General features: G+C 47.7%; 1 protein-coding gene across 2 annotated transcripts in view; it reads right to left on the reverse strand.

Moving 5' to 3' along the window:
• Positions 1-26401, reverse strand: part of Gas7 (growth arrest specific 7) — a 227887-nt gene that overhangs the window by 72121 nt on the left and 129365 nt on the right. The window contains exons 1-2 of one of the 2 annotated variants that reach the window (XM_055594278.1): positions 20249-20372; positions 13746-13866 (exon numbers count right to left, since the gene is read on the reverse strand). In XM_055594278.1, the coding sequence (XP_055450253.1) occupies positions 13746-13857 (112 nt within the window). In that variant the 5' untranslated portion in view covers positions 13858-13866; positions 20249-20372. Of the gene's footprint in view, positions 1-13745; positions 13867-20248; positions 20373-26401 lie in introns of those variants that run through there. The other variant, XM_055594277.1, reaches the window with a different exon arrangement.

The following is a 26401-nucleotide window of genomic DNA, read 5'->3' on the forward strand; positions in this document are numbered from 1 at the left end:
GAAGAAGAAGAAGAAGAAGAAGAAGAAGAAGAAGAAGAAGAAGAAGAAGAAGAAGAAGAAGAAGAAGCCTATCTACCTAGCCAAATGCTGTGAGGGTGGGTGGGGGTGGCTGGAACGGGAGTTCCAAGCAGAGCTTCTCATAGCCCAGCCCAGATCACCCCAGGATCACTGGGAACTCCAGCCACAAGGCTGAGCATCAGGCCCAACACTGCAGCTTGTGATTCTGCCCTTCAAAGCCTGAGAATCTGCACTGTAAACTCCCAGGCAGTTCTGTGCCACAGGTAGGATGGAACACTGTCCCGCCAAGCTGCAGCTGCCTGTATCCCGTTACCCATGGGCCACTCAGAAGTAGCAGGACACAGAAGCAGAAACTCCAGCCAATACTGACGGACCCACTGCTCATTCCACTCCATGTCTTCGCACAGGTGGCCTTGGTGACAAATGGAGAAACTCCCTTCCCCTTCAGGATCTTGTCTGGAACCCCTGCAGATGGCACTGTGCTCGCCAGACTGGCATAGGCTCCCCTATTCTGTGGTCACCACCCAAACCAGGCTGTCCTGAAGCCCCGGGAGTAGCCTTGGCTTACCTTTCCACCAGGAAGGTTGAGGGCCAGCAAAACGGCCTAGCAAGTAAGGGAGCTGGTTGCTATGCTGACCTGAATTTGATCCTCAGGAACCACAGAATGGAAGGAGAGAAGTGACAGATGAAAGTTGTGCTCTGAACTCCATATGTGCATGGTGTATGTACATGTGTGTGTGCACATGCAGGCACACACTCAGCAAGCGTATACACACACACACACACACATACACATATACATGTTTGTTTTTTTAAAGAAGGTTGAAAGAGTCCTATAATGTGTTTAGACTGACTTCTAGGTCTCCTGTTGTGAGATGTACAGGTGTCACAGAGCTGTTTAACATACACACACACACACACACACACACACACACACACACACACACAGTCAGAGGGGTCCTGGGCTGTTCCATGTAAGCTGGAGAGAGTGTTAGAACAGACATGCTCTCCCTAACAAGGAGCAGGCACCTGTGTGAAAGTGTTGGCGTCACAAGGCTGAATAAGAAAATGAAGCTTTTGTAATAGACACTGAAAGGCTAAAAAGACACAGCCAACCAACCAATTAACAGCAAACAACTTGCAGAAACTGTCAAGCTGGCCTCAGAGACCCAGGAAAAGACAAACCCAACGGAGAAGATTCTCCAAGGGTGAGAAAGAGAAACCAGCCAGGCCCACAAACAAGTGGGTCAGAGCTGCCTGAGGTGTGCATGACCATCACCAGGACCTCCCCAAGGTTCCCCAGTGCAGCTAGAAACAGGCAAATCTGAGCCCATTTCAGAAGGGCCTGGATCCACTCCCAACACACTGAGCTTACAGTCCAGCCGGCTTGCCTCATCGCTACGGGAGCTCCTTCTGGGGACAGCTATCTCTGAGCGTGCAGGCAGGCAGGTGGCAAAAGGGCAGGGGCTTTAGTCAACAGGCTCTGTGCAAGACGTAGGTCATTCCCTAGCCAGGGATGCTGAGGCCCCTGAGGGTCTCCGTGGCCCTGTGCATGGCTCAGCCCACTGCTCTCAGAGAGTGGGCACGCAAAGAAACATGAGCTTCTTGCATGACTAACTTCTTACCCTGTTTTCTTCCTCCCACACCTCTTGGAAGAGCCTTCCACTTTGCAATCCAACTGAGATCGAAAGAACAAAAACCCACTCCAAGATCTGCCTCCAACAATAATGATCCCATCAGGGGGAAATTGTGCCAGATTTACACACAGAGGCGCTCACCATCAGTTGTGGGTGATAAACACTTTAAGGTTGACATTCCTTGGTTTCATAGGATTTAAAAAAAAAATTTTTAAGCTTGATGGGACCTTCAGAAAAGAAGGAAAGAAGATCGCAGCCAAGCCACTAGGAAAATTCCCTTGAACAACTCATAAGGACTTCAAGAAGTTTTCCGCATAGCCATTTGCATGGTGTTCTCCCACTCCACCCCAGCAAGAAGCCACTGAGCAGCTCATTAGAGCTGGCCGCAGAGAAGGCTTTGAGCAAACACTTGTTGCCTGATAACCGAGGCACTCGGGCCTTGCCCACTCATGTTTCAGCACACACCCTGCCGATAGAGGTATTTCACTGATTCTGAGGCGCCTCGCCTTCAGAACATCTCCCTTGCTTTAAATCACCCCTCTCTGCTGTCCTTGGTGTTCCTACAGCCACAGGCTCCCACCACCCGTCAGTCCCACAAGTGTCACGGCGGCATTGCCCAGGCACACTAACAAGCTCTCTGTGTGAGAAAGCAGCGGGTGCAAGGCAGAACACAAAGCTGGAGGTTCTGTTTCTATCATACAGTTTTCTTCTTCTTTTTCTTGGTCTTCCCTCGTTGCCTCCTATTTTTAAGTACACTGGTAAAATATTATCCTGACTTTATGTAAGTTGCTGCTTTTGACTCTCTTTCTACACTTGTTTTTGCTATCTGTGTGTGTTTGTGTGCTTGCATGCTTGCATGTCTGCTTGCACATTCACACACATGAAGGTCAGAGGGAAGCTTACGGGAGTTGGTTCTCTCCTGCTAAGCCATCTTATTGGCCCGTGATCTTTAATACTTGACACACCTGGCCCAAACTCCAGCATCCACAGATTGGATGTAAAAAATACACACCTGAAGCCTGTCTGGGCAGAGAAATGTCCTAGGGAACACACAGCCCCAAGTATCTCCATTTGGGCAGATCCCCACGGGCTTTTGAGAGGAGACAGTGTCCATATGTTTATAGACAAGCTTTCATTTAACTGGACAATGGCCTAAAGACCATCAAGGATGACCATCAACTGTCTTGTCTTAAAGAAACAATCTGCCTGGATTTCAGAAGTCCTGACCCTGCTTGACTGTCTCCTCTGTCCGTTATTGCACTGTGACAGGGTGATGTCATTTCTTAGGAACTTAAATCACAGACCAGCACGTTCCCAAATTTTGGCTCAGAATAATGGTTTATACCTGCATGGAATAATCTGGTGACTGAAGTAACGCATAGAGTTCAGAACCATCACGTCGGGGGTCCTTAGCATTTCCTGAAGTGTTTATCATCTCTCTGGGTTAGCAATGCTCTAACTTCTGGTTTATTGTAAAGTGTATGACGCAGTGTTACAAGCCATTTTCACTCTAGAACATGTTTCTCCCATGTACCTGCATCTTAGCACACAATCCTCTGTCTGCTCCATCTCTACCCTTCTAGACTTGAGTCAACTATTACACTCTTTGCATCCAAGAAACCAAATCTGTAGCTCCCACATGCATGACAGCAAGCTTACTCATTTTTCTGTGCTTAGCTTGTTCCTGCACAGTAAAGGTGCTGTGGTTTCACTCATGTCACTATGGCCACAGATCTCTATCTTCTTGATGGCCAAATCATGCTACTGTAACTATGCACCATATTATCTTTGTCCATCCATCCACCCATGGGCACTTTGTTAGATTCCATGCCATGGCTGTTGTGAGTAATGCTTGCATAAACACAGTGTCTCTGATACGCCAACTCCATTCTCCTTGGCTGTATACTTTGTAGTGGGAATGCTAGATCAACACTTTGTAAAAGGTCTAACCCAAGCAAGCATCATCCGTTACGGGCACACCCTCATCCTGAACATTCCTTGTCTTTAACGAATGCATGCGGGTCATAGCAATGATTAGGAGGGACCCTGCCACACCACACTGGTGAGCTCTGCTAGGTTCTCAGACTGCTCACTCCAGAGCCTGACAGACCACTGGGTTCTGCAGTGTGACCAATGGGGAGGATAGTAGAGTGACCATTGCCAGTTGGCGCATACTTCCAAACCAAATTAGAGGCCCTGCTCTAAAAACAAAACAAAACAAACACAACAACAACAAACTCCCAAAAAGAGAAAAATGAAAAGAAGACTTAAGCCACTAAGTTCTATGTTCACAACAGACTCCATGTTCCTTGAAGTTCATGTTGTCCACATGTCAAGGCACTGAGCATACATAAGAACAGAAAACAAAACAAAACAAAACAAAAAAAACAAAACATTTTTCTACCCAGAAATGCTGATCTCCAAACAAATTTTTGAGCCTTGGGTGGACTCAGGATTTTGAGATGATGGAAGCTGTTGTGATCTCTCCTTATACAGACAAGAATAAACGCTGGAGTCAGCCATCCCAGCGATCTGACGACCATAAACAGCAGGCAGGTAAAGGGCCTTTGCTGGCAAGTTCTTATTTATTCCAAATCCTGTCACCATAAAACTGACTTATCTGTCTTCAATCAGCTCTTCGGGAGTCTCTTCCCTAACTTCTGTGGTTTATGGATGTCTAACCTTTGACCTCAGAATGATGATGACAAACATTGCATTTTTTCAGTGCGTTTCTGAAAATGAAAGTCAGATTTAAGTTTACTCTTCAATTTTATATTCCAATCCTTGCTATCGCTCCAGTTTGGCTCCAAGATAGCCATCCTCCACCCCTACCCCCCACATGCTACCAAAGACTCATATGAGAAAGCCTGGTCCCCAGCTTGGGTGCTATTAGGAGGTGGTGGAACCTTCAGGAGGTGACGCTTAATCTGGCAGGATTTCAACCCAGCACTCAAGAGGCAGAGGAAGCAAGCAGACGATTCTGCCAGCCTGGTCTACATAGTGAATTCCAGGGGAGCCAGAGCTGCACAGTGAGCCTCTGTCTCAAACAAATGTCTAGTAGAAGAAAGTCAAGAAGTTAGGTAACAGGGAGTATAGCATCCCCTCACAGGGACATTCAGCTGCTTCCTCTCTCTCTTTGTTTCCTGCCCAGCATGAGGTGAGTGTGTCTCCTGTGGCACATGTCCACATCCCGTGTGCTCTGGAACTATGAGTCTAGCTAAAACCTTCCTTCTTTACCAGTTGATTATTTCACGTAGTTTATCCCAGTGACAGAAAGCTAACACAACATCTTTATCAATTCTGTTGTTTGTTACTAATTCCCTTGAAGTTGAATAAAACAAACAAACAAACAAAACAATAGGTGGGGACGATCAGAAAGCACTTAAGAATATGAAGTCAAATATTTTTCCTTTTTTCTAATATCTCATTGTGATTTGATAGCAGGTGCATGGCAGGCCGCCTGTCTTGGCGTTTTGAGCAAACAGCTCTCCCTAGCACTTTAGATGTGCACCAAAATTTGGAAGTTCTACATTAAGAGCCTCAAAAGAACAGCTTCCAAAGGCAACCAAGAAAGTCACAGAGCATCCAGCATCCCTGTGCGTGTGTGCTTTTAAAAAAAGAATTCTTTATAGCCACGTAATTCACCATATTACAGCGCTTACCCTCTGAGAGCATGTAGACCCGTGGCTTTGGTCTGTTCGAGGAGGGTGCAGCCCTCTGCATTTCCTCATTATAGGAGGCTTCTGTCACCTTAACCCAGTGCTCATTAGCAGCTGCTTCTCACCCATCCGGCAGCCCTGGCAACCACTCATCCACTTCCCGTTTCTATGGATTGGCCTATTTTAGGCATTTCGTATAAACCGAATCCCACAGCTCGCAGCCCTCTGCGTCTGCATTGCCCTGATGTGATGTTTTCAAGGATTGCCCTTGTTGAAGCAGACGTCAACTCTGCTTCCTTCTTTTCTCTAGCTGAGTTTCACTGTGTGCTCACACCCTGTTTTGTCTACCCACTCATTGGTTGATGGGCTCCAGGGCTCTGGTCTTGGGGACAATGCTGCTGCTGTGCGTGAGTGTCCAGGTTTCAGTATGAACGTGGGCTTTCAGTTTTCTTGGGCACAAAGCAAGAAAGGGAACCATCATCACACATCTTTCTGGTGCGGTGGTATCTGGACCATTTGCTGCTGACTGTTAGCTCCAACCAACAACCAATGGGCTGCTGTGTCGAATTGTTTACTAAATAATTCAAAAGAACTTGACTTCTGAGGGAAGAGGGAAGAACACAGTCTGTCCTCTTTGTCTTTGGATGTCAGCATATTGGCGTTGTGAATGGCTTTAAATTCACTTAGTCTATGCCATAAACAAGAGATTACTTGGCCTTAAAATCTGGTGGAACTACTGAATATGTAGTTAAATATTACCTAAACAATATAAATTAAAATGGACGGTCAGGAGGAAAAAAACAAAGGCTATACTGAGGCAGAATAATACTATGCTTTCTTGTTTAACAGCTTTCCACCCTGAATCCATTTTTAAAAAATAGGGGGAGTGAACCTGGGAGGAGGGAAAGTGGGAGGGGAGTGAGAGGGGAGAGAGGGGAAACTATGGGATGTATATATGAGAAAAGAATTTATTTTTAATAAATAAGAATCCCAAACAAAGGCTATTCACGAGTGTGTTTACACATGCTATACACAGAAGGGTACAACACACAATTTAATCAACCGAATGTGCCTAACAGAAGCATGACTCTAGCGTTTCTTTGAGTAATACAGATGGACTGAAAAAAAAAAAAAAAACAGACTGGGTGTTTGGGTACAGATGCTTCTCTGGGCAACTTTTATTGGGGGGGGGGGGACTGTCAGGGCCATCCTATCTAGAGAGCTGGAAAAGTATCTAATTACTTTGAACAAAGTAAAGCTCAAAGAATGGTTTGCACAATTACTAGTTTTGTGGAAATCCTACCTAGAAACTCATTAGTTCTTAGTGTAATAAAGTTGAATGGGGATCCACTTATTTAGAGGAAAATTAAAATAAGAAATCAAGAAAACTACTGACTATTTGGCAAATGAACACAAAAGCTCAGACCCTGGCTTATATCCAGGCCAAGCCTCACTCATAAACATAACAAAACATTCAAAGACATCGATTCTCTGTCAAAAAGAGGGTAAAAACAAATTCCAGCTCTCGTGGATTTTACTTGACGCTTCATAGGGCAAGCAGACGTCTCTTAAAATTGTCATTCCTCATTAACGTTTTAGCTGACTAATCTTTGCGCTCACTTATCCTTATAAATTTGGTCATCACCGTCCATGCTCCCACTTCTGGGCCCTGGAGCGTGGGTGTCTGGTCATAGCTCGACCACAAGGGCCTGGTGACTTTAGGCAGAGGCTCTTAGTACATGGAGGAGCCCGTTTCTGGATATGTGGGATTGACAGACCCTGTTAAACCAGGGATTATCTTTTCTGCCAATGAAGAGCTTTGGCTTTGCAAGTCAAAACTATATTATTCTATGAATAATACAGAGGTATGGCTGCGTTCCAACAAAATATGAAGTGAATTTGGCTCATGGGTCTTAGTCTAGGGCCCCCTGTGTTAGATGATCTGGAAGATCCACCCTGGGAGGGATATGCAGTAAAGTCTTCAGCCACCGAACCCGCTGTGTGAATGACAAAGAGGCAGGATTCACCGTGGCACTCCATTCTAAGGCTGTCTCTACATCGTGATATTGAGCTTAGAGTTCTGCTCAACGATCCTATTACTCAACGTTCCTATTAGGGGACTCCTCTAGGACCTCAGGTTGGAAAAAGAAGTTTCCATGTGGAAGGGGTTGAGTCAGGCTTTCTGATAGGCTGGAGTCAGGTGTTCTAATCCAAAAGGATGGAGAAATGGTTCCCCAAGTAGGAGTGGGGGCTAGGGGTGGGTGAGGAGGTGGAGTCTGGCCAATAGGAAGTGGGAGCTTTCTGAAGTGCAGCTGGCTCCTCCACAACCCTTCTAAAGAAGTCGAAAGAGCTCCTCCATGGCTGCTGCCCACTCTGCATTTCATTGCCAGACCCAGAGCTACATGATGTGACATCTTCCCTGTCATCGCTTTCATTCTCTCACCCATCCTCCATGCTCTAGGCTCATTATTTCCTAATAAGGTCTTAGCACGTAATCCTTTCCTCAGGCTCTGCTTTCTAAGATACTACCTCAAATTATTTTCTTTCTTTAGGGATGAAAGACATAGATAAAATAAATGGAATGACTTGGCTTAATGCATACAAAGATTAGTAAATATGCTGTAAAATAATGACTCATACAGTAAGGAGAACTGATCCTGGCCTCCTGCGCTAGCTTCAAACATCTCTCCATTGTTCAGATGGTAAAATATACGCCAAACGATACCAAAAAGGCCAGCTGAGTGGTGTGCTTCTAATGATGAAGGGAAGCAATACTGTTGAGCCAGGCCTCTAGAAACAGTTAGCTGATGCAGGAGAGGCCCTGCTCTTGCGGCCTGCACACTGAACCTCAGTGTGATGGTGCTAAGAGGTGGGTTCTTGAGCGATGATTAGGTCATGAGATCCCCCTCTCACTTGGGATCCATGTTCTTATAAAGGAGCCCATGGGCGCTCCCTCCCCATTTCCTCCATGTGAGGGGAGCAACAGAGCCCATCTCTGGTAATCAGAGGGCAAAATGCCTCTGGACACTTCACCCGCAGGCACGTTAATCATGGGCTTTCCAGCCTCCAGATTTCCCAGATTCTGTTTTCAATTAAGTTGGACTGACACAGGCCCTTAACACTAACCCAGGCCCCTGAATGAATAGCATTGGCTATTGATAACAGCTCACCAGCCAGGAACCCCATTTAGCTCCAGTCCACTCTGGAGGAGGAGAGAGCATGTTCTTGCATGACAAGGAAGTGTTTTCCTGGAGTCCCTGGCCTCCTCGGGCTGCACTCTGCAAGATGGAATGTTTTGGAGAGGCAGAGATGTGGGGCCGAAGGGGATGGGACTTCTGAAGTTTCATGACTCAAGTGCGCCCTGCTGGAGTTACTGGTGAGCCTATATAAAACCAGTGGCAGTAACTTACCCACTGAAGCTTCCTGCTGGGCACCCAGCTCACTCATTAATGCCATTCACAGAACAATCTGTGCCTCCCTGGGGACATACATGGTCCTCCTACTGCAAACACGATCTGTATTCCCGTCTGTCCCTGGCTTCCCCTCCCTCCTTCCGTGGTCTTTGTTCCCTTGCTTGCTACACTACCACCTCGAATGGATTCATTCCTCCCATCTCTGCCAGTTCTTCTCTGTCTCTGAGGCACGCCCCCCTCAACTCCACATTCAGAGCTCTCTTCTACAGGGTTTGCACTGGGTGGTGTGTCTGTTTCTGTGTTCTTAAAAGATGCGAATTCTAGGACAAGCTCCTCAGCTGTGCATGTTGGGGCACCTCGCAGTGGTGGCCAGCAGGGATGGAGTCCATTGTGCTCTCTGCATGCTGGGCTCTGCAGCTGCAGGATTCTCTGGACTTCCACCAGCGGCCTGGAAGCCCTTTGAGCCCCAGGCTCATCCATCCGTGTGCTGGTCATCTTCCTGAACGTGCAGCAAGGAACCGAGCGTGTGGCACAGACTCACCTCCTTCCTTCCAGCTGGCCTCCCAGTGTTCCCCATCCTCACTTATTTCATGACTGCCACACAAGGCAGAGAGCCAGGGGCAGATAAGCTCCAGGTTCCCTGCCACTGGCCTGCCACATCCTGTTTGACAGAGCTCAGCCTCCTCTTTCAGGCCGCCACTGTAAATTGTGCTGACCTGGTTATTTCTCTTTTCGTTTAGGCTGTCCGACTCCACGCTTGCTGCTCCCAAACCCTCACGGCTGCATGAGAAGTCCTGCTGGAAGATTACAATGGAATCCTCCTGCCCAGTGTTTGGAAACTTTCCACCATTTCCCACTGCCTACTGGGTGAAGAGTCATGTCACAACTCCGGCTTTCGCTCACTTCCATGCTCTTGCCACTGCCACGCCCATTGACTTGCCTTCCTCCTGCTGCCTTGCCCTCTGCTTGGGCTACAACCTTGGCTAGATGCCTCTGTCGTGCCCTTCCCCCCCAGAGCCTTCTATCATCCCCCATGTGCAGGTGACAGGTCCCTCCCTGGAGCGCCCACCCCACTTTGTCCCTGCCTGCAGAGCTTGTAGGTGTTGTGCCTGTCTCTGACCCCTTTGGAGCTGCAGTCTCTGAGAGCAGAGCCAGTGTCTCGGCTGGTTTTGTATGCCCACAGCCTGACCCTGGCAAGCAGGGGCAGACCCTCATCCATGAACTCCTACATGGATGTGAAAGTAAGCGGATTATCAGGGGGAGGCGACACTGATGTAAATGAGGCTTTGCACAGAAATACCTATTATGTTCAAGTGCCCGCTGGGAGAAGACAGATTAGGAATTAAGGGGCAGGAAGAAATCCAGGCAGGCTCTCAGGAGCCTTGGGTTCCGCACGGGTGTATTCTACCAGTCAGAGGGCCAAGGTGCCCAGGGGAAGACATTTTCATATGGTCTGAACATGCACAGTTTGTTTGTTTGTTTGTTTGTTTGTTTTGTTTGCTGTTGTCGCTATTCCCTGAACAACACAGAGTAACAAGTATTTACGTAGCATCGGACATCACATTGGTGTCATAACTAGGAATGACTTAAAGTCCGTGGGGGGATGACTGTAGGTTCCATGCAAACGCAACCCCTACCCTATGAAGGACAGGGGCATCGGTGGGAGTGTTTTGTTTTGTTTTGTTTTGCTTTTTATCCTGAACTTCACTTTGAGGGTGTCTGAAACTTATCCTCGGAGAGGATGGGAAGCACACAATGGTTCGTGGCAGTGAGTAGTGGGCCTGGCTTGTCCATGAACTGCCGCCTGGACACAAGGAGGGGTTGGCGTGAGACAAGCAAGTGGGGGCAGAAAGGGCAGTCCAGCAGTGAGGAACCAACGAGAGGCTTCAGGAGTTAGGATACGAGGCCTAGCAAGTATGCACAAAAGAATCGTTTCTGCTAGGCACTATGCTATAGACAGGCAGGTGACTTTCAAACGGGGGGGGGGGGGGGGGCAGGAGGGGCAGACCAACAAAACACGCCCAAGAGAAGCTGCTTGCTTCTCTTCTTGATTATGTAGCAATCTTTAATGACGCTCGGGGGCTGTTGTGAGAGGCATTTCCCATCCTGCCTTTTTCTGGTCCTTTCTACTTCCCGGGAGCATCCCAGATTCTCTGTGATGCTCTCTTCAAATACCACAGACCTCTACACAGCCCTTCTCATGGTAACCAAGCAGGTATTCATTTAAAATCTGCTTCCAGGATTGACTGTATAGCATGACACCTATGCAGTATTTGCCCAGAACATGGGGTTCAGTCCCCAGCAACACAAATGAATGAACACACACACTTCAGCGTCCCAACGCGTGCACACAGCTTTAAGAGCTGCTTTCACTGTGAGCAAATAAGCATTATGAGGGGCAAGGCCCATCTTCATGGTACATGTTTGAGCCTCAAGTATTTGTTGAATTGAACAGTGAATTCAATAGCCACATAATGAGTGAGTAAAAGCTGACTGGCCTGCATCTAGAAGGCAAAATGAAGAAGTAAAGATTACTCAGTAAATGAGAGAAAGTGAGAGGGGCCGTTCCTATGCAACCCATCAGACAACCTAGCAAATCACCACACCCTATGACCATAAGGCTGATGAACTTGCGAACCAAAATCATTTTTTGCAGCTTTGGATGTTTAAAAACAAAAACTATGTGATTTCATAACACATAAAAGTTATCCACCGTTCATAATCCAGTGTCCAAACATAAAGCCCCTTCCACCTTTACCATGCATAGTTTTATTAGAACATAGCTGCATTCACTGGTTCACATACTGTCAACATTACTGCTTGTGCTACAGTGATAAAGTTAAGTGGCTGTGACAGAGTCCACGGCCCTCCAAATCTAAACCATTTAGTGCCTGGTCTGTTAAAGAATCAGCTTGCCAACCTGAGGAGCACCCTGCATCCCACAACCCTAAGGAAGCTCTGACCTACTGATGTATGGAAGATCAGAATCCCAGAAGAAAGCCAGGAAAGGTCTGATGGTACGAAATGTTGCCACATTTCCATTCATAAGTAGAGTAGTACCTAAATTAATGGTAGCACATTTCTAATACACAGCGATTAAAAGGAACAAGGTAGATGGAAATATTCAAAGTATAGAACAATATCTATAATAAATTATTGTCATGATTTGAAGGATAGAGGTGGTAGCATTTGTAATTTATTTTTAAAACATTGGCATGTCTGCTCTTAGAAGATAGCTCTGAAAAAATGCAACCCGGGATTTTTATTGTTGATTTGAATCCCATTTTTATTCACCATTTTATTCACCATTTAACCCTGAGACTGTGCTATTCTTTAACAGAGAGAGACACACAGAAAGAAACAGAAACAGAGAGACACAGATACACCCACAGAGGGGGAAGAGGGAGAGGGAAAGGGAGAGGGAGAGGGAGAGGGAGAGGGAGAGGGAGAAAGCCTAGGAAAGGCACTTTCTTTATTCCCTCTTGCAACAGACTGGCTAACTGGAAACAAGAACAAATCCACCCAAATTCTTGCTCTTGAGCTCATCCAGTCCAAACTGCACTGCACAGATGGAAACCTGTGTTCAGACACCCACTCCCCTGGGGAACAGCACTGAGGCATCCACCCCTCAAGGGGAAGTGCATACAAACAGCCACAGGCACCCCTGCCCAGAGCAGGGCAGAGCTGCTCAAGTTTTTTTTTTTTTTTTTTTTTTTTTTTTTTTTTTTTTTAAGTATGAGATTAGAACAGTTAAAACAGCCCTACTTCCCTTTTCTTAGAAACCCTTGTCACCTCTCTTCAAAAAGGGCACCCCGCTGAGCTGGCAGATTAGGGTGCTTGTGGCAGCAGCAGTTGCCACCTCTCCACGCCTCCCTCTGGTTGGCTGCCTTCTTTTCGCTGGACCTTTTCACTGGGACCTCCCCTTATTACAGGCTCAGAATCAGAAGCCTCATTCACAACGTCCACACGCCAGGTGCCAAGATACAGCTATGATGTCATACGGGCACAGAAGACAGAAGTGAGGCTGAGACTGGACCAGCAGGCAGAAGTTTACCCTGTACCTGGGCATGCCTGTCTAGGATGCCACCAGGACCAACTTTCCTTGTGTTGCTTTTCCTGGTAAAGTCCTCAGGGATATAGGGAGGTCAGGCTTCTCAGCTGCCTTATTCTTCTGCCCTCAATCCGAGCAGTGTCTTGATTAACTCTGCACTGCACAGCATTTGATGAAGTATCTCTCATGTCCACATTCGAGATCCTGGAGTTATTTGGGAGGTCCAGGAAAATTTAACGATTTGGGTCATGGAGCTCCAGTCCTAATTCAGCTCAGGGGTATGTGGGGAGCAGCTGGCTGGGTGGATCTAGGCTTCTAATCCTAGCACCTGGAAGGCTGTCACAGGAGAACTAGCAGTCAAGACCAGTCTGGGCTATGTGGCGAATTTCAGACCAGCCTAGCCTACCAAATGAGACCCTGTTTCAAAAGAAGTTGTAGAGAAGAGAGACAGGAAAGGGAATGGGGAAGATGGGGGTGGGGTGGGGGTGGGGCAGCAGGCACCCTGTGCTAAGGGAGAGGACAAATGATTCATACATAACCCCACCATGCCCAAGTGGACAATCCACAAAACAGCAGCATGTGAGATCCTTCAGTGGAGAAAGCCTCCGAGGCTGTTTCTGAACAGTACAGCCCTAAATCCTGAGGTTGAGTTCAAACGTAGGTTGGGTGTGAGGTGTGGGGGTTTCTGGGAATCTTAGAGGACAGCTGTCCTCAGGAGCTGCTTCCAGAGCACAGACTCAGGCCCCACCCCCCAGCCCCAGGGATGAGCAGGACTCTACTGTAGTTCTCAGCAACTGTTAAACAATTCTAGAGCCGAGGGTTAAGATGCCAGGTTACCTTTCCTCAGGTTAGGTTTAGCAATAAAAAGCCCCCAAACGAGAGAAGGTGGAAAGGGAGGGAGAAAAGCTCCCCTAGGAAGAGGCAGATGTCTGGGGGTTAGGGAAGGCTGCTCCAGAGCAGGACTCACCATTGGTAGTCGTGTTGACATAGTAACGGCGGCCCTGAGGAGACAAGTAGCTGTGCCAGCCGGGTGGAAGGATGACGGTCTGGCTCTCCTCTCCCGGCGGAGGGGGGACCATCCCAGGCTTCTGTAGGAGAAGAAGGAAGGGGTCAGACACATTTGCCATTTCACGACTGTTTTGAATGACGAAATCACTTTGGAACCGCTCAAGTGGGGTAGCATGGCCTACAGGCCTCTTCTAGGGCAGGTGGCATGGAGCATGAGGTGCCCCTCAGAGAAGGCATGGCTCTCCCAGGGCAGACAGAGAGCTGCCCTTCTTCCCTCTCATACCCTGCAACAATCAGTCATGGAGCGCTGTGCTCGCGAGGGGCCCTGTCACTCCACACGCCCCGCTGAGGACTGTGCTGTGCACACCCCACAGGACCACTGAGAACAGCAGCACGGAGCCCAAGGCCTGCTGTGCAAGCCTATCGGAAATAATTAATGCAAGTCTGGGCAGAACGAGGTGTAAAACATTCTGTAATAATGCGGACAGTCTGCGAGAGCTGGGTCAGGTTTCTCTCTCCAAGTGCCCTGTCACTCCGGCAAAGGGAACCAGGGCTCTTAAGACAGAGTAGACACCACAGGCTTGATTCTTGTGACCGTGCACAAGTCTTCTAAAAAAACTAGAAGACTGCACAAGTCAGAGCATTAGGCGTAAGGCAGGCACATGCTGTAACGGCATCTGTGATTCCTCCGTGGTAGGATTATGAGAAATTTTTATTCTCCTTTTTCTACTTATCTTTTCCATGTAAATCTCTCCAATAAACACAAAAATAAAGGTTCTCAGCTAAAGAACATTTAAAAATAAAGACAGAGGATCCAAATTAGCCCACACAATTGCTGTGCCTTTTGGAGAAGGTAAATTCGCAAAAATAAGAATTCTAGCTACAGAAGGCTGAGAATTTCTCAGCAAGTCCTGTTCAGAAACATGAACGGTCACCAAGTCCTGAGTGCCCTTGGTGTCACCCACTGTGCCCACAGGACTGACTCCTTTGGTTCCCAATGGCCAACATTTAGGAAAGCAGGATCATGGTTGAAACTGAAGCAACGAAGTATATGTTCTGCTGCTCCTCTGTTGCCTGCTCAGAGGGCTTTGTCTCAGCTTCCTGCCATAGTCTTTGTGCCATAAAAGGAAAGAGCAAGTCCCAGGTGCTGCTGGGGAGTAAACATGGTCTCCCCTGGCCCTCCATGTGGTGCATGTCCTGAGGTCTCATGACTGTTGTGTCTCCTGCACAGGCACCTGCTGAACCACAGCATGTCTTGAGCATGTGTGAAAGACCACACTCTAGACAGATAATGGTGAGATTACACAGCATCCAGGCAGAAATTGGTGCGGTGTCCTCCTGGACTGCACGGACCATATGCCAAGCACAAACAAACCCGAGAGCAAGTGAGATCGGCATGCCACTCTAGCATCTCCTGGCCCGGAAGATGGCCAGGATACAGGCAAGACAAATGATGGAATGATGAGCGAAGAGAAGCTAGGTGTGATGGGCAAGCCTGTAATTCCAACACTCAGGAAGGTGGGGTGGGAAGATCATGCGTCTGAGGCCAGCCTAGACTACATAGCAAGCTCCTACCTCAAACAAAACAAAACAAAACAAAACCAAGAGCTAATGAGTGAGAAAAGAGAGAAGAAAGCAAGGGAGGCATGGAGGAGGGAAGAGAGAGTAGGAAAGAGAATCTTGCATACCCAGGACTTTGAGAATAAAGTGGTGGTGAGTGGTGGAGTCAGGGGGCTGCTGGAGAGAAATGCTTTGATGAGGATCCTGTCTTCTAGAACCAGAGGGATGAGACGTCTGATCATCTTCCCTTGACCCTGACATGAAAAAGCACCGCAGAGTGGTGCATGGTGTTGCCTAGGAGGCTACTGAGGTGGCTAGGCAAGGCTCATAGCTCACAGGAAGGCACGGCGTAGAGAGGCTCCAGGGGCAGAGAGAGGTGGTGTGAACAGCCTCAGGCTCAAGGCCCCTCTGGTGCCAACCCTACCTCAGCACACAGCTACTGCTTCACCTCAGGCAAGTGACTCAGTCAATTTCCACATCTATGGAGCAAAAGATGCTAACATTGGCCCAGGTGGGGAAAATGCTGGGGAGATCCACACCCAGGGCCCAAAAGAGGGGGGACCTCCCTGGAAGAGGGAGAGAGATGTGCTGTCCCAGGGTCTACACTCTGAGATTGGAAGTCCAGGCAGACATACTGACTTTCCTCCAACTGCCCCTTCACTATGCCCTAAACATCACTCTTGATAGTTATTCTCTGAGGTTCCTGTGGCTGAGACCACCCAAGGAGCACTCTAAAGGGAGGCCAGCACCTTCTGGAGCTGACTAATGTTGAGAAGGTTTGTCTGGGGTGTCCTGTGGGCTAGAGAGTGAGCGGACTGAGCCTTCTGGTGCCCTAGAGCCCCAGCTTTAAAGGAACTGTAAGGAACCTGGCTCTCCCCAAAACCTCAGCACTTTTCTCTTTAAAATAATGTATTTGTATAACTCGGTGAGCTCATAAGAAGCCTCAGTTTACACAAGGACATGGGTGACCATCAAGACACATTGGCTTGAGGTCTTGCCTATCTAGAGAGTGCAAGGATCTTTTTGGGATGCACAGAGGCATAGTACTGAGCCAGGGAGGCCAAAAACAGGGTGGGAGAGCACCCACTGGCTTTCTGACCTGGCCAATGTGATGTGCTGCCTGTGGTCTCCACACCTGTGAAAGAGCCACCCATCATGGGTACCCTCCCTGCTGGCCACCTGACTGCCTTGCCTCCATCTCCAGAGCTAGCTGCAGCCCTCTTGGCTTTTTCCTTCTCAGGAAGAAGTCCTTCTTGCTAGCTAAACCCCACAAATAAGGAGTCAAAAGATGCTAGAGACAGCTGAGGAGACTTCTGCCCTCAAGAATGAAAACAATCATCCCAAACATCTGCCATGAATGCCATGCATGAGCATTCAGGGCAGAACTATTCACAAAGGCCCAACAGTGGTGACATCACAAAGGATCATCCTTGAGGGTATGGATAAAACATGGGATAGCCAATCATTACTCAGAAATGAGAAGGAATAGGGTCCTGGTCGGTCCTCACTACACCATGGCTGGGCCTTAAAAATGTTGTGCTGAGTGAAGGAGGTTGGATCACAAACGTCACATGTGGTCTCATTCCATTATGTGACATGTCCAGAGCAGGCAATGATTCAGAATACACTAAAGGCTGCAGAGGGCTGGGGGGGGGGGGGAGATGGATACAGGACTTCTGTGTGTGTATATGTGTGTGTGTGTGTGCCTGTCTCTCTCTGTGTGAGTGTTTGTGAAAATGTTCTAAACTAGAGAGATGTCACAGTTACATGATATAACGAGTGTGTAAATGCTATGCATTTTCAATGCTTTACATATACATACGTCACAATAGAGACTGAAGAACATACAGCAGGGCTGGCGACACTTCTACGATTGTGGAGTACCCACATTTAGTTCCCACACCCACACGATGGCTCACCAAACAAACAAACAAACAAACAAACAAACAACACACACCCATATCCCCAGCTCCAAGGGCTCCGATGTGCTCTTCTGGGCTCCACACACTCTGCATACATGTGATGCACAGACATACATGCAAGCAAACACTCATAGGCATAAACTAAAACTAAAACTTCCAAAAATATGCAAAGGCAACATTTTAACTTCGTCACCTACCAGTCCTCATTTAAGAGCCCCAAAGCATCAGTGCATCTCACCCTTACGGCCTCGGAGGGGCAGGAACAGGAGGCCTTCCGGGAGAGCTGCCCATTGCCACCAAAAGGGTAGAGTATGGATGAACACCTAGTAATTAAAGACCCCCTTGAATTTCTTCTCTAATTAGTTCTCTCCCTAATTAAATCCTTTCATTCTCTGCTGTCTGGTTTTATGTCAACTTGACACGAGAGTGTTATTTGGAAGGGGGAAGCTCAATTGAGAAAACGCATTTTTTTTTATTTGTAATTGACTTGGGAGGGTTCATCTCACTATGCGTTGTGCCTCTCTTGGACTGGTGATCCTGGGTTCTATAAGCAAGCAAGCTGAGCACACTGTGAGGAGCAAGCCAGTAAGCAGCGCTCCTCTGTGGTCTCTAGTTCAGTTCTACTTCCAGGTTCCTGCCCTGACTTCCCTTCGTGATGGAGTGTGACCTGAGATTTGTACACTGAAATACCCCACCTCCATCCCAAGTTAATTTTGGCCTTGGTGTTTCATCACAGCAAAAATACCCTAACCAGGACATCTTCCTCCCCCTGGCCCCTGTGGCTCCTCTCCTTAGCTCTCCTGCCTCTTTCCCATGGGAAGATGAAGGAAGAGTGCTACAGTAGGGCCACGAAACCTAGAACAGACACGATCAGAGGGCAGCTGGTGAAGGTTCCGGCTAGGTGAGGCATCCTGAGTGCCGCACAGAGGATGGCTCTGCTGTACTATAAACAGTGGCTCTGCCTCTGGAAGGAGCCATCCCCAGCCCGGAGTGCAAGGCTGGGCTTCAGTCCTTCCCACTCTACATGCTTAGCTGTACACAAAAGTCATACTTGAGGATAAGAGGGAAGGTATCAGCCTTTTGTCCCTCTTCCAAACAGCTGTAAAGGTCATCTGTGATGTCACAGTAGGCAGCAAATTATGTTTTAAATTATTCTATGTAATATTATACTGTCTAAATAGACATAACACATTTGTTTATGTGTTGATGTTTTGGTGGGCACTAGCATTGTTCTCACGTTGGAGCCATTATAAATAACAAATACTGCTATAAACACTTGTACCTTACCTTACTTTATATGTAATATGAAGAAGTTTGTAAACCACTTCATAATCCTAGTCTAAGTTAGATGCTCACACCTCTGCAATCAGGGCACTCTGGAAGCTTAGGCAGGAGGATCACCTGTTCAAGGCCAGTTTGAGAATCACATGAGACTCTGCCTTCAAACACCAAAGGCTGAGAATGTAGCTCGGTGGTAGGATGTGAGTTTAGCATGTGCCTGGACCTGGATCCAATCTCTACCATAGCAAAACAAACAAACAAATAAGCAAACAAACAAACAAGCAGGAGAAAAACCCAAATGAGTCCTAGTCTAGTAGGGTTGTCCAGAAAGCTGTGAGCGCAGGTCTGATTTCTACGTCTCTGTAAGGATTCCTATTCCTGAATGTCTTTAGTACACAGGCCCTGAGTCAGACGCTTTACACATCTTTATAAGATGTCTTTATTAATGATACTCTTATTCCTATCTTTAAGTAAGGACTTTCACAGTCAGAGGTTTAATGATGTACATAATATTGTACAGAAAATGAAATGGTTAAACCAAACTCTTCAAATATTGCATTGGCAGAGGACAGACTTAGTGTGCCCTGGACCCAGTCCAAGAACACACAAAAACATCACTCAGCCAGTCAATCAAACCAACCAACTAAAATTAGCTTGCTTCTAGAAAATTCCGTCCAGTTACCCGATGCCAAGTTCCTTTCAGCCCGTCTCCTGCCAGCAACAAGCACTCAGCTCCATGTCAGTACTTGTCCACCTGAGATATGACTCCCACGAGGGGATGACAGTTCAGGCCTGAACCTCCTGCTTGTCTCACAGTCTCCAAAGGAGCATATGCCTTCCCAGGAGCTGCACAAAAATATCACCACCCTCACCCAGGCATCGCATTCATTCCCTGACTGTCGGCTGACTTCCCCATCTCCTTATTTTAAACACAATCGAAAAAACCCTTTCCTCCTAACGGCGGTACTGACTGCTCTTGGAAAGCAGCAAGCAAGCAAGCAAGTAAGGGACGTCACCCGAAGTTAAAAAAAAGAACAACTCCATCCAGACATGGTGGTACACACCTGTAATCCCAGCATTCAGGAGGCTGAGACAGGAGAATGGCTAGCTCAATGTCAGCCTGGGCTACCTAGTGAGTTTGAAGCCAGGCTAGGCTACATAGTGGGACCCTGTCTCAAGTAAACAAAATCCCAAAGGAAACATCTACAAATCAATCCTCAAGCAAACAATCAAAGCAAAATGAAACCAAGCAAAACACACACTACCCAAAACAAAAATCAGCTCAGCACATGCGAAAGCTCTGGTGTGGGAACATTCCCAGGCCAGGCTCACCACTAGATCAAGGCAGTTCGCATCCTCAGCTCTCAGCTCACTGTACTTCAGAGCCACACCGAGACAGCATTAGTGGGAGCAGCTGAGAGAAACCACCACCTCTGAAACAGAAACCAGGAGGGAACCTAAAATTTCAGTAAATACAATTCACAAAAAGGCTGTGCTGAGTGAAAGAGAAGGAGCCTATTACCTAACCCTGAGCCCTCCAACAGACTATTTTTAAGAGAGACTTGAGGAATCACCTACAGCCTCCGGTAAGTTCCGACCCCACAGCTAAGCTCCCCAGAGCCTCCTCCATGCTTCACGCTCAAGTTCATCCTGGGACGCCGTCTCCTGCGGGATGCTTCTAGAAGCACCTGCCTCTTACCTGGTAAAGCGGTGAGCGGACGCTACCTGCAGGTGTTCTCAGGTGGCCGCCAGACGCCTGACTTAGCAGCGAGCGGATCAGAGAGTTTTAAGGTCCTCCGCTCCTTGCCTTCTCACACCCCAAACCCAGCAGCAATAAGAGCTCTAAAGAAAGGCATACCCACAGGGCTCGGCACCCCCTCTCCCCCCCACACCCAGATCTATATATAACACCTCTGAAGTTGTCAGCCTAACGAGCCACTTTCTGGCAGACCCGTTGCCATGACAATGACTGCTAATGAGCCCAGTGCTGTGATTGGCACTGCTTGAAGGCTCCTCCACAAAGGACATGCCAGCACATTCTTCCTTCCCCAACCATGTAGCCAGCTGGACATCCAGAGTAGCCAGGACATGGCTGGGACAGGCTTGCAGGTTTCGGGTCCTAGCAATTAGCTTATTGCTAGCTAGACACAATGTCAGGAGTGGCCTCTGCTGTCATTTCTGTACTCAGCAGGGGTCATGGGCAAAGGAACCCTAGGCAGACTGAACCCGGGCTGGTCCAGGGGTGGTCACATCTGGATGTAATCTCAGTACCTGGAAGACTGAGGCAGAAGGACTTTCATGAGTTCAAGGCCAGCCTGGGCTACATACTGAGACCTCTTAAACAAAAATAGACTAGCTGGGCTATTCTTTCTGCTGGACACCTGGTCCTGGTGGGGAGGACTCCCACAGAGAGCTAGCTACCCATGATGGCCCCGCCCCTACAACAGTCACCAGTTTCAAGTTCTGGCCTACAAGAATGCTGGGCATCTTTGTCTCTATGGTGAAGCTACTGTTCCTCTGGCCCTATCTATCCAAAAATTGCAAGTCACCAGAGAGAGCTGTGGAGGAAGTAGGGTACAGCCTAACAGAGGCACAGTGCATTCTGAGAGTGGTGTTTTCATGGATGTTAGGCTAAGCTCTGGTGGTAGCTTCATGTTCTTCTGAAAGCGAGCAATTCAGAAACGTGGCCAGAAGAAAGGGGCTCACATCCCCACATAAACGAGAAACAAACTACAGATGAGGTTCAGGAAGTAGTGGCACACGCCTATTGTTCACAGTTCGGTTTCAGCAGCGCTCAGGACGTTGAATGGGTGAATGCCTGAATGAATGCAAGAATGAGAGAATGAATGAATGAATGCCAGAAACTGAGCTCCAGACAGACCTGAGGTGTCCATTTCATCAAGGCTGAGGCAGAGATGCACAGTCAAGGCTGCCCTCAGCTACATAGCAAGAGCCTGACTCAAACAATCAAAACAGCAACCACACAAGAGCAGAACAGAATTTTAGCTGGGTGTTATAGTACAAACCCATAATCCCAGCCCTCTGGGACAGGGAGGCAGAAGATGCCTGCGTTCACAGCCAGCCTGAACTGTATGGTGGAACCTCTTTTTCAAAGAAAAACAAAAGAGCCCTCTCGAATATGATGGGCTAGAATTTTACATGCAGCCAAGCCTTCTTTTTGGAGGAAAAGTGACAGAACTATAGTCTTCCACAAACTAGGACTCTCTGAACATCACTCTATTTCCTCTATAGCAAAGCAGAAATTGTCCCTCACTACCCATAAGAGACTATTCCTGGAAACCCCACAGATACTCAGGTCCCCAGAGATTTGATCCCCTTGTCTAACTTTACACCATAACCCACATGTATCCCCTTGCATATGTTAATGAACCTCTACACCGGTCAAAAGGGTAGGTGCTGCCTGTAACTCCAGGACTTCAGAGGCAGAGGCAGAAGGAGGACTCTGAGTCTCCAGGACATCTACACCTACAGAGGCTACCTCACACAGAAACCTCTGTAAGAATTGCCACAGGTATTTCCTGAGCACATGCCCCTGAAAACAATTGTAAATGTGGTCCAGTTACACAATGTCTGAATGAGCAGGAGAAACCGATGTGAAGAAAGAGGAAGGCGTCATCGTTAAAGGACTTAGGTTGAACGCAACTGATGAAATGTGTCAACAGGGCTGGGCCGTGGCTGAGTGGGTGAGGTGCTCGCTGTGCAAGCATGAGGACGTGAGTTCAGATCCCTAGAGTGCAAGTAAAAGGCAAGCACAGCTGCTGCAGATCTGTAATTTCAGCAGACCCCGGGAGCTGGCTAGCCAGCCAGCCTGGCCAATCAGTGAACGAGACAGACCCTGAAGACAAGATGGAGCAGCAATGGAATAGGGACACCGGATATCAGCCAATGGCCTTCGCATGTGCGTGTGCAGGCGAACACACTTGCATGCATATGCACTTACGCATGAGAATGATGTGAAGAGGGCCAATGAGATGGCTCAGCCACTAAATGTGGTAGCCACGAAAGCTCGACAACCTAAGGTCGACCCCAGGGACCCCACATAAAAAGTCGGATGTGGCGTCGTGCACCTGTAATACCAGCATTTCTACAGCAAGTTGGGGTTGGGAGCAGAGACAGAAGAATTGCCCGAAAGCTCATGGGCAGTGTGTTGGTTAGCTTTAGAGCGACTTGGCACAAGTTAGAGTAATCTGGGAAAGACTTTCCAGTTGAGAAAATGGCCCCATGAAACTGGCCTAGAGGCCATTCTATTAGGCATTTTCTTTATTAATGAGCCCTGTTTTCGTTATACAGAACCTGGTTACAACAACACAACTAAACCAGTTTCCTAGAAAGACTTCTCCTTCCGAAGCATGGTGGTACACACCTGTAACCCTAGCCCTTGGGTGGTTGAGGCAGGAGGATTACAACTGCAAGGCTAGCCAAGCCAGTGGCTAAGCTAAACAGTGCCCTCCTGTCTCAAACAAACACCCCCTCTGTATGCTTGTTTTCTCCTGCAAAGCCACCAGACACTGTTCAGTCGGCTCTGTCCTTCATCCCTTGGTTTTGGTGTCTGATGGTCTCTTTCCTAAAGACAGAAGCTTCCCAACCATAGTGTGGACAGTTAGTTTCTATAGTTAGTTTCTACGTCCAGGAGTCCACTGGGGTTGGGCAAGCTGGGCGAAGGGAAAATTCAGCAGGAAGTCAGGGCTCTCCAAACACGTCCTTTGCCACTCCTGTTGCTTCCTGTTTGTGTTGCCACAGGCGCAGCTCAGAGAAGACTGTGAGGCCCTATCCTGGGCTGTGTCTGAGTGAGCCCCTATCTTGTAGGCACCTCTGGCCGGTCCCTGTGTGGGAAACAGTCATATGAATGAGGTTCATCTCCAGCTTTTAACAAGAAGCTACCAGGACCATCAGTCATTAGAACTATTGAACCTGCAAGTGGTTCAAGGCCAATTATAAGCAATACAAACCCAGAATGACAGACTGCTTCTCTTGTCTGAGACAGCTAGTCCTTTCTGCTACTCGCAGCTGCCCAGTGCCACCACACAGGAAAGCTCTAGCAGAACCTCAGCAATGACCATACAGCCCAACTCCACCATTGAAGCAAGAGTTGCTTCTGCCTCTTCCAGAGGTTGGAGCAGGCAGCTGAAGGCACAGGACACGAGGGGAGGAAGCATCCAACACATGCTCCTGAAAACAGAGAACTTGCTCTAGTGGTAGGCTAGAACTCTCTCTCCACTATTGATGTCTTTGCTGGGGGGACCCAGAGGAAGCTTGTCTGCCTGGTCCTATTCGCTCATGTCTCTGTCTGATGCTTCAAAAACAATTTAAACAGGCAAGGCAGTCTGCTGCCAGAAGCCTGGTCCAGCTTCTGCGTTTCAGCCGAGGGAGCCTGTGTGGTTTTATGCACCATTTTCTATTGATGTAACAAAATACCTTGAGGTGAGGAATTTAAAGGAGAAAGGAAGGTTTATTTGACCCACTGTTTTGGAGGCCAGAGGCTATTGCCCACATGGCAGAGAAACAGAGAAGTAAAAGGTAGTATACGGAAGGCATGGAGCTGGTGGGGCATCTCAGCTTCATTGAAATGGTCTTCGGTGAGGACTAAAGGAGACAAGTGTTAATCCCTCCCAAGGACCATGTCCCCAGGACCTACCAACCTTCCACCTCTTAACGGTTCCTTCCTCCAACGTGCCCACACACACTATCAGACAGACTCAAAGTTCTGCACAGCTGTCATCAGACTCCCTGGTTCCTAGCCTGTGCGATGGCGACACTTTCCTCTATCTTACACCCAGCAGCATCAAAATAGGCTCCGCCATTCTCAGTGTCCTCCTCCAGTTGTCCCCTTGCAGAGGACCGAAGCATTAGCAGAAATCGCAGTGGCCCAGGCATAAAGTGTCAATGTTCCAAAAGTTCAATGTGTGTGCTTCCTGTGGCCTTGTATGACATGGCCATAGTCCTAAAGATGAGGGTTTTAGGACCCAGAAGAAATCTTTCATAATAGAGCCCAGAGCCACCACCAAGGACCTTCAAAGGCATTTAAAGGGTCAGCTCAGCTTGTAAAAAGCAGCAACCACATAAACAAAAGCAGCAGAGACCATTCTGCCCAGGAACATGGGTGTTCACAAATGTTATTTCTATCATGGTTACCTTCAAATTTGTTAGTTCTCTCAAGAGGAAAAGGTTTCAGATCTTTTGATAGCTATATCTGATGTCTGTCTGCTTCCTCAGCCAGCTCTGACCTGGCAGTGGTGGGAGGAAACTTCTTTATGTAGAGTGAGGGTATGGCCCAGCACTTCAAGGCCCTGGGTTCAGTTCCCCTCACTGCCCAGAACACGTTAAGAAACTCCCAACAAAACAGTCCTTGAGATGCCAATACAGTAAAGCGATGTCACAAGGACACGTTAAGAAACTCCCAACAAAACAGTCCTTGAGATGCCAATACAGTAAAGCGATGTCCCAAACACTGTACATGAAACACAAGGCCGACATCCCAGACACAGCAGACTGTGTCCGCTGCCCCGGGTCTGGCTCAGAGACTGTCGTGTCGGTTATAATCTCCGCTGTCACTGCTAATGACCAACCGGTGTTGAAAATGTGCTGTTCTGTTGAAACAAAGAGCTGGTCTAGAGCTTTAGTGCTTTTCTTCTTGAGGTCAATGACCTTAAAGTGCATGCTAGATTTTTCTGTCACCAGCCCGATAGGGACTGTTTGCCTGGCAGGGTTAAAGCCACCTCTGTGATTTCTGGTCAAATTTCCCTCTACCAAAGGAGGTAACAACCTGAGACTAGAGAGCCTCGCCAACACAGTGTTAGGGGAAGAACACCGAGGTACCATACAGAACCCACCCGGTCCTGCCAGCCCTCCTTTACCACTAAATTTACAATGCTCCAAAATGCCTTTCTGCTACTGTTTCTGGACTTTTCTCAGGTTGTTATGCCTCTCAAGAAAATCTCATAATCTCATTTACTAAGCACTCTCTTCTGTTGAAGATGGATGTAAGAAGGTCAGAGGTATGTGCAAAAGCTAAAAAATTTGATTTCAAAGTAGAAAATAGGGGGGTTGTAGAGCCTGGGAAGAGCGTAGGAAAGAGAGGGGTGGCAGGCAATGCTAAGAGGACTCAGGGGTGCAACTGGGAAGAAGGGTGCTTTTTAATGAGCACGGCAGGACAGCCATGGCTGACAGGAATTAATTGAATATTTCAAAACAGCTGACAGAGGGGCTTTTTAACATTGCCCACACAAAGAAATGATATTCAGCTGACTTGATGGATAGGCCAATCACTCCGATATGATCGTTAACATTGTGCCCCATAAATATGGACAATTATGTGTCAATTACAGAGATGGCTCAGCAGGCAACAGAGGACACCGATCAAGCTTGACCACCTGAGTTCCATCCCTGGGACTCCCCTAGTGGAGAAGCAGAACAGACTTTTTCAAGTTGTCTTATTTTATTTATTTATTTTTATTATATTTATATATTTATATATTTTATATTATATATATTATATATTTATTTTTATTACATTATATTATTTTATTATATTATATTATTTTTATTTATTTATTTTTGTTTTTCAAGACAGGGTTTCTCTGTGTAGCCCTGGCTGTCCTGGACTTGCTTTGTAGACCAGGCTGGCCTCGAACTCACAGAGAGTTGCCTGCCTCTGCCTCCGAAGTGCTGAGGTCACAGGCGTTCTGTCTTGTACCCATGCCATGGCACACGTGCTGTGCACTCGTACACACCACAGGCAGGCACACAGGCGCATAAGATGAGTAAAATGGAACCTTAAATGTATTAAATAGGAGGCTAGAGAGATGTCCTCGTGGCTAACAGCACATACTGC

Source organism: Psammomys obesus, unplaced genomic scaffold (genome assembly GCF_907164565.1).
Source record: "Psammomys obesus unplaced genomic scaffold, mPsaObe1.curated_primary_1811, whole genome shotgun sequence".
In the NCBI taxonomy this organism is placed as follows: Eukaryota; Metazoa; Chordata; class Mammalia; order Rodentia; family Muridae; genus Psammomys; species Psammomys obesus.